This window comes from Panulirus ornatus, chromosome 45, assembly GCF_036320965.1.
Source record: "Panulirus ornatus isolate Po-2019 chromosome 45, ASM3632096v1, whole genome shotgun sequence".
Taxonomy (NCBI): Eukaryota; Metazoa; Arthropoda; class Malacostraca; order Decapoda; family Palinuridae; genus Panulirus; species Panulirus ornatus.
Genome location: NC_092268.1, coordinates 2,075,217 through 2,084,344, shown reverse-complemented (window position 1 = coordinate 2,084,344; position 9,128 = coordinate 2,075,217). Strand labels below are relative to the sequence as shown.

At 42.5% G+C, this 9,128-nt stretch overlaps 1 protein-coding gene across 1 annotated transcript in view; it reads right to left on the bottom strand.

The window, feature by feature from the left end:
- Positions 1-979: 979 nt before the first annotated feature.
- The window catches only part of LOC139762983 (negative elongation factor D-like), a 275,049-nt gene continuing 266,900 nt past the window's right edge, over positions 980-9,128 (bottom strand). The window contains exon 8 of the mRNA XM_071688473.1: positions 980-1,076. Coding sequence (XP_071544574.1) covers positions 995-1,076 — 82 coding nt within the window. The 3' untranslated portion in view covers positions 980-994. The remainder of the gene's footprint in view (positions 1,077-9,128) is intronic.

Sequence of the window (9,128 nt, the reverse complement as noted above, 5' to 3'; positions counted from 1 at the left end):
GAAGGCTGTAATGCTGAGACTACAAAGTAAGCTTCTGGGTAAAGTGAGGTCTTGGAGAGTAATGTCAATGTTTTTATGTTTGGTGTGGCCGTGAGGACATACTGTACAAATGATTTGCTTTAAGATGTTTGGGCTACGTACTATGATGCTACATTTCCATATTTGGTTAACATATGTAAAATCAATAACATTTACAAGAGCAGGAGAGTGGTTACTAGAGGAATCTACTACATAAATATGGATATAGTGTGTATATGCCTAAAATATTTTGGTGGAATCACAGACTGGAGCTCCTTATACTTACTACTCAACAGGATGAAAAAAAAAAATATGTTTCATTTTCAGAGCCTGAAGAGCAGAACATAGGGGCTAAAACTAAAAAAGAACTCCATAGTCCTCTCAACCCTGACCTATGCATGCGAAACATGGACATGGAATAAGTCAAAGAGGGCAAGAATCCAGGCTGCAGAAATGAGCTATTTGAGAGGAGCATGTGGTTTGACTAGATGGAACGAAGAAAGAAATGTGGTACATGAAAGATGTGGCATGGCAAGGAATGTAAGGGAATGAACTGCAAAGTGGTAGAGTCAGTGAAACATAATCATTTGAGGTGGTTTGGGCATGTGAAAAGAATGCAATTCAAGTTTACAAGGAGAGTGTTTGATAGTACAATTACAGGGGTTAGTGTGAGAGGAAGACTATCTGTGACATGGACAAATAGAGTAGAAGAGTACTGGAGAGAGAAAAATGGTGGAATAAAGCATGGAATGGTGTATGTGAGGGAGGCTTGTAAGGACAGGGATACGTGGAGACTTTTGACTCTCCTTATTGGGAGTTCCCGATGGGAACGGGCATCAGAGATACAGATAAATAAAAACCTAATATTCCTTAAATACACGTAATAAATCATCCCTTTCCCACACTTTGTACAGAATACTTGTGAACAAGTAACTCACAAAGATTTTTGGGACAAACACCGGAGCCTGCACCAACTTCAATGATAGTAACTGGCTGGGGGTTCCCATCCTTTGCAGGAAGACGAAGTAAGTTGTTCTTTTTCATTGCACAAGATGGATCTAGAAAAAGGAAGGTTTCATATCAATCTCATGAAATTCTAGGACCAGGATTGCCTTCTGTTGAGCTTTTCTCTTTCTCAAGTTCTGAACAGTTATATTTCACACCAAATCTGTTAAGTATGAGATATGCCACTCAAATACCCGTCAGTAATAAATAACTTTTCCCAGTAATGAAAGTTCAGTAACCGATGTGAATCCAGGGATTTCTAATGAAGGGCTTGCAATTTTTGATGAAGGCTTGGAAACAGCTTTCCATGAGGACCCAACCACTTCTGAAGAAAGCCTAGCAGCTTCTGACAACAAGGGTCTGATAACCCATGACGAGGTCCCTGCAGCTTCTGATGAGGGTTCAGCAACTGTTACTCCTGATGATGACCTGGCAACATCTGTTCCTGATAAGGACCTGGCAACAGTTTTCCACAATGAGGACCAGGCAACAGCTTTTCCCATTAAGGACCTAACAACAATTTTTCCTAGTAAGGACCTGGCAACAGCTTTTCCTGATGAGGACCTGGCAACAGTCTTTTCTGACGAAGATCTAGCAACAATCTTACTTGATGACAGCTTGGCAACAGCTTTTCCTGATGAGGACATGGCAATAACTTCCACTGATGAGGGTCTGACAGCAGCTTCTTCTAATGAAAGCCTGGCAGTAACTATTGATGAAGGCCTTGCAGCAGTTTCCCCTAATGACAGCCTGACAGCAGCTTCTCCTTATGAGGGCTTAGCAGCAATTTCTGATGACGGCCCAGTAATAGTTTCCAATGTTGGCCTAACAACAGCTTCTCCTGAAGAGGGCCCAGCAGTAACTTCTGAAGAGGGGTTAGCAGCAACATTTAAAGAGGGTTCAACTACTGTTTCTCCTGATGACTTGGCAATGGCTCCTGATAAGAACTTTGTAATAGTTTCTGATGGCTCAACAGTGGCTTCTGACAAGGACCCAGCAACGGCTTCTCTTGACAAGGGGGTCCCAGTAACAATTTCTCTTGATGAGGGCCCAACAACTGCTCCTTCAATTGAGAGTCTAGCAACAAGCCCAGCTAAGGAGGGTCTAGCAGCAGGATCTGGTGAGGACCTAGCTGAAGCTTCATACAATAAAAGTCCAGCAACAGGTTCCTCAGACATGGGCTTGGTAACTGCTTCCTCAGTTGAGGGCCTGACAGTAGCATCCTCTGATGAAGGTTTAACAGCAGCTTTCTCAGATGAGGGTCTTACATCAACCTTCTATGATAAAGGTTCAACATCAGCTTCCTTAACTGAGGACCTGACAACAGTTTCCATTGTTGAAACCTCGACAGTAGATGCCTTAGGTGAGGACCTGACAACTTCCTTAAACAAGGGCCAGGCAACTTCTGATGAAGAGTCAACAACTAATGAGAGCCCAACAACTTCAAGCAATGGAGGCATTTTAGGGCTGAAGCAGACCTCTGTAATAGTTGATCAAGCAGACTTTGAGGGAAATGTGGATGATGTGGATTTGATGATAGAAAAAATGAAAGACCAGTTCCTTACAAACTATTTGGTGAATGATTATCAGCTTCCACCTGAAATGGACATAGACTATGATTATGATAATGAGCATTATGGAGATGGGGGGGGTGAATATCATGTTAGATAAAAATTCAGGAGAGGACAGTAAGATACCAGAGGCAGAAATGGGGAATAATGGCACAAAAAAAGTGGTACCAACTGAAGATGGTAATCCTCCAACCACAGATATGGATACAGATGAAGAGTCCATAACAAGTGGTGTAAATTTGACAGGTGACTTGTTTCTTGTTAGCGCTTCAAACAGTGCTTCAAACCATACAAATACTTCAGGTATGACTAGTGCCTTGGATATAACAAACAGCACGTATCTTGCCAGTGGCTTGGATCCCACCAGCAGCTTGGACACTGGAAATGCCCTAGCCGAGCTTACTGTGGTGGACCCTGAGAGAGTGCAGGTGCATGGGAATCTGGTTATCATGGACCACTCTGAGGATCATATGGTTGGTGAGGAAGCTACAGTGAAGATTGGAAACCAGAGTGTTGTTACACCTCATCCACTAAATGCTGAGGATGAAGGAAGTGATGATGAGCATGGGGAGGATTTGCTCATGAGTCACATTGAGCCTGAAGAAGTGGTAAATCTTGAATCAGGCAGTACATTGACACATGATCCAGTGGAAGGAAATGACCCTGACACCTTCTCTAACACCAATCTAGAAAGTATCCAGGATCTTGGTGATGGCATCCACTGGCTTATTTTGAGTGACAGTGCAGCAGTGGATGATGGAGCTGCCAGTTCTGTACTTACAGTTCCTCCTGAGATTATCATTACCTCTGGCATTGGCTTTGGCTCAAGTAGCACAGATCAATATGACCTTCCTGTAACAACCAAGCTTGAAAGCAGCACTGCACTGCCAAATGAAATTGGAATACTTGGGAAGGAGAATGACAGGGAGACATCAACACACAGTGATGTGCACGGAGGAGAAAATGTTAAGGAATCTCAAGAAGAAAGCATTCTAGGAATGGCTGTGGAGTTGGCTGGTGATGACATTACAGAGGTGGTTGGAGAAGGCAGTGTCAGAGATGCAGCCAAAAAAGAGAACACAACAAAAGAAAGCACAGACTCATTTACAGAGGTAGTTGAAGAAGAGAACATTATGAAGACTGGGGAAGAAGAGAACACTATGAAGACAGGGGAAGGAGAAAACCCAGTTGTGACAATTGGAGAATATGATATAGGGGTATACGGAGACAACCCTGGTATATATGATCACACTGCGATCCCAGATACTCTTGAAGATGAAATTAACAGTTTAGAATCTGATGATGGTGTAGCAGATAATAATACAGATGAGAGTGAAGGAAACATAGCTGTATTCAGCAGTTCGGTGGATGTAGATGAAGCAATTTACCTATCTGTTAACAACAGTGGAGCAGGCTTACTTCCAGTCAGTACGACAGATACCTCTGTAAACAACAGTGTTAAAGACACTACCATACAGCACATTACAGTGGATCCCATTATAATTGATGGTACAATGAATACTGCAGATGACGACACTGCAGCAGACACTATTGTAGATAACAATGCAGTGAACAGTATAGTGGATACAACTACAGGTAATAATACAGTGGACATCACAATAGATGATAGCATAGTGGGCACCACTGTAAATGAAAGTGCAATAGCCACAGCCTTTGATGATATCTCGGCGGATGCAGCTGAAGGCAGTGCAATGGACACTGTTGTAGACAATAGTGAAGTGGACTTTACTATAGATGATGGTTCTATGGAAACAAGTGCAGATGAGGGTGCAGTGGATGCTACAGTAGATATCACTGCCACAGACAGTGTTTTACACAGTGGTGCAGGGGATGTTGATATAGACAGTGCTGTGCATGTCACTGTACCAGTAGATGACAGTGCAACAGATAGCACAATAGACGACAATTTAATAGAGACGACAGTGCAACAGATAGCACAATAGACGACAATTTAATAGAGACAACTGTAAGTGACAATGCGGCAAATGCCAGTGTAGACATCACTGCAGCACACATCACTATGGAGGACAGTGCAGTGAACACAGTATATGATGATGCAATGGACTCTGGTGTAGACAGCAGTGCGGCAAACACTATTCCAGACAATAGTGTTATGGTCTCTTATCTAGATGACAGTGCAGTGGACTTTGTGTCATACAACAATACAATGGACACTGTGATTGGTGATGTTGCAGCAGATAACACTACAAGACTCACCACAAAAGACACTGTTGCAGAGAATGCCGTGGGAAGCAATGGTGGAGTAGACACTGTGATACGTGATGCTGCAAACAGTGGTGCTATAAACACTGTGACAGACATCAGTGAAGTTGATACTATAATAGATAACAGTGCAGTAGTTTCTGTGGTAGGTACTGAAGTAGGTGGAGATACACCATAGTAAATGACAGCAAAGGAGAGATAGCAGGAATTAGCAGTGAAGCAACTACAGCAGATGTCGGTGAAGTAGACACTGCAGTAGATGACAGTGAAGTATATGCAACAGTAGCCAACAATGAAGCAGTCACAGAAGTAAACAGTGATACAGCAGATACCATGGCAAGCTAACACCACAGCCAGTATTACTATAGACGATAATGCACAAGACACAGCTGTGGTTGACAGCAGTGGAACACTTTATGGAATAGAAGATGGCCCTGTTGATATATGGCATATGTACTTTATGTCGGTCTTTAATGCAAATCAGTTGTATCACAATAATGCAGATAGCTTTATTCTTATGAGAAGCTGAGGACAGTTGATTTACTAAGGTCAAGTTTGATGATAATTTTAACAGCAAAAGTTTTGTATATCCATTATTTCCTCAAGGTCTTAAGCAGAATAGCTCACTTAGGATCTTTTGCAAATAGTTAGTTCCCTATATTTAATATGGGCAATCACTGTGGTAGCAGCATTCCCCAATTTTTCAAGGAAATTTACATATGTTTCTGATTTGATCATGAAAACCTTTGTATTCATATGATTGGGAGTAAAGTCAGGGGTTAGTGAGAGGACAAGAGCAAGGGAAGGAGTAGCAGTACTCCTGAAACAGGAGTTGTGGGGGTACGTGATAGAATGTAAGAAAGTAAATTCTCGATTAATATGGGTAAAACTGAAAGTTGATGGAGAGAGATGGGTGATTATTGGCGCATATGCACCTGGGCATGAGAAGAAAGATCATGAGAGGCAAGTGTTTTGGGAGCAGCTGAATGAGTGTGTTAGTGGTTTTGATGCACGAGACAGGGTTATACTGATGGGTGATTTGAATGCAAAGGTGAGTAAGGTGGCAGTTGAGGGAATAATTGGTATGCATGGGGTGTTCAGTGTTGTAAATGGAAATGGTGAAGAGCTTGTAGATTTATGTGCTGAAAAAGGACTGGTGATTGGGAATACCTGGTTTAAAAAGCGAGATATACATAAGTATACGTGTGTAAGTAGGAGAGATGGCCAGGGAGCGTTATCAGATTACGTGTTAATTGACAGGCGTGCGAAAGAGAGACTTTTGGATGTTAATGTGCTGAGAGGTGCAACTGGAGGGATGTCTGATCATTATCTTGTGGAGGCTAAGGTGAAGATTTGCATGGGTTTTCAGAAAAGAAGAGTGAATGTTGGGGTGAAGAGGGTGGTGAGAGTAAGTGAGCTTCGGAAGGAGACTTGTGTGAGGAAGTACCAGGAGAGACTGAGTACAGAATGGAAAAAGGTGAGAACAATGGAAGTAAGGGGAGTGGGGGAGGAATGGGATGTATTTAGGGAATCAGTGATGGATTGCGCAAAAGATGCTTGTGGCATGAGAAGAGTGGGAGGTGGGTTGATTAGAAAGGGTAGTGAGTGGTGGGATGAAGAAATAAGATTATTAGTGAAAGAGAAGAGAGGCATTTGGACGATTTTTGCAGGGAAAAAATGCAATTGAGTGGGAGATGTATAAAAGAAAGAGACAGGAGGTCAAGAGAAAGGTGCAAGAGGTGAAAAAGAGGGCAAATGACAGTTGGGGTGAGAGAGTATCATTAAATTTTAGGAAGAATAAAAAGATATTCTGGAAGGAGGTAAATAAAGTGTGTAAGACAAGGGAGCAAATGGGAACTTCAGTGAAGGGCGCAAATGGGGAGGTGATAACAAGTAGTGGTGATGTGAGAAGGAGATGGAGTGAGTATTTTGAAGGTTTGTTTAATGTGTTTGATGATAGAGTGGCAGATATAGGGTGTTTTGGTTGAGGTGGTGTGCAAAGTGAGAGGGTTAGGGAAAATGATTTGGTAAACAGAGAAGAGGTAGTAAAAGCTTTGCGGAAGATGAAAGCCAGCAAGGCAGCAGGTTTGGATGGTATTGCAGTGGAATTTATTAAAAAAGGGGGTGACTGTATTGTTGACAAGTTGGTAAGGTTATTTAATGTATGTATGACTCATGGTGAGGTGCCTGAGGATTGGCGGAATGCGTGCATAGTGCCATCATACAAAGGCAAAGGGGATAAGAGTGAGTGCTCAAATTACAGAGGTATAAGTTTGTTGAGTATTCCTGGTAAATTATATGGGAGGGTATTGATTGAGAGGGTGAAGGCATGTACAGAGCATCAGATTGAGGAAGAGCAGTGTGGTTTCAGAAGTGGTAGAGGATGTGTGGATCAGGTGTTTGCTTTGAAGAATGTATGTGAGAAATACTTAGAAAAGCAAATGGATTTGCATGTAGCATTTATGGATCTGGAGAAGGCATATGATAGAGTTGATAGAGATGCTCTGTGGAAGGTATTAAGAATATATGGTGTGGGAGGCAAGTTGTTAGAAGCAGTGAAAAGTTTTTATCGAGGATGTAAGGCATGTGTACGTGTAGGAAGAGAGGAAAGCGATTGGTTCTCAGTGAATGTAGGTTTGCGGCAGGGGTGTGTGATGTCTCCATGGTTGTTTAATTTGTTTATGGATGGGGTTGTTAGGGAGGTGAATGCAAGAGTTTTGGAAAGAGGGGCAAGTATGAAGTCTGTTGGGGATGAGAGAGCTTGGGAAGTGAGTCAGTTGTTGTTCGCTGATGATACAGCGCTGGTGGCTGATTCATGTGAGAAACTGCAGAAGCTGGTGACTGAGTTTGGTAAATTGTGTGAAAGAAGAAAGTTAAGAGTAAATGTGAATAAGAGCAAGGTTATTAGGTACAGTAGGGTTGAGGGTCAAGTCAATTGGGAGGTGAGTTTGAATGGAGAAAAACTGGAGGATGTAAAGTGTTTTAGATATCTGGGAGTGGATCTGGCAGCGGATGGAACCATGGAAGCAGAAGTGGATCATAGGGTGGGGGAGGTGGCGAAAATCCTGGGAGCCTTGAAGAATGTGTGGAAGTCAAGAACATTATCTCGGAAAGCAAAAATGGGTATGTTTGAAGGAATAGTGGTTCCAACAATGTTGTATGGTTGCGAGGCGTGGGCTATGGATAGACTTGTGCACAGGAGGATGGATGTGCTGGAAATGAGATGTTTGAGGACAATGTGTGGTGTGAGGTGGTTTGATCGAGTAAGTAACGTAAGGGTAAGAGAGATGTGTGGAAATAAAAAGAGCGTGGTTGAGAGAGCAGAAGAGGGTGTTTTGAAATGGTTTGGGCACATGGAGAGAATGAGTGAGGAGAGATTGACCAAGAGGATATATGTGTCGGAGGTGGAGGGAACGAGGAGAAGTGGGAGACCAAATTGGAGGTGGAAAGATGGAGTGAAAAAGATTTTGAGTGATCGGGGCCTGAACATGCAGGAGGGTGAAAGGAGGGCAAGGAATAGAGTGAATTGGATCGATGTGGTATACTGGGGTTGACGTGCTGTCAGTGGATTGAATCAGGGCATGTGAAGCATCTGGGGTAAACCATGGAAAGTTGTGTGGGGCCTGGATGTGGAAAGGGAGCTGTGGTTTCGGGCATTATTGAGTGGCAGCTAGACACTGAGTGTGAACGAATGGGGCCTTTGTTGTCTTTTCCTAGTGCTACTTCGCACACATGAGGGGGGAGGGGGAAGGTATTCCATGTGTGGCGAGGTGGCGATGGGAGTGAATGGGGGCAGACAGTGTGAACTGTGTGCATGGGTATATATGTATGTGTCTGTGTATGTATATATATGTGTACATTGAGATGTATAGGTATGTATATTTGCGTGTGTGGACGTATGCTTGTATACATTGTGTATGGGGGTGGGTTGGGCTACTTCTTTTGTCTGTTTCCTTGTGCTACCTCGCAAACGCGGGAGACAGCGACAAAGCAAAATAATAATCATATGATGTGAAATAATTTTGAGACCCCTTTCCAAGCCTTGCATTTTTGTTCCTGGTAGTAAGTGTTAAATTTCCTAATTGCTTATGCGTAAGAAGTATAGAAAAAGGATATTACCTTCAAACTTTGCTTTTGTGACCAGACCATAATATTTTGAAATTTACCTATCTACAAGTGAACAAGAGGAGAATAAAATTAACATGTATTTACACTGATGTTAAACAAAAGTGATCACTTTTCCACAAATCAGACCCCAAATATAAACTCCATCTTGTTCTCATCATATGT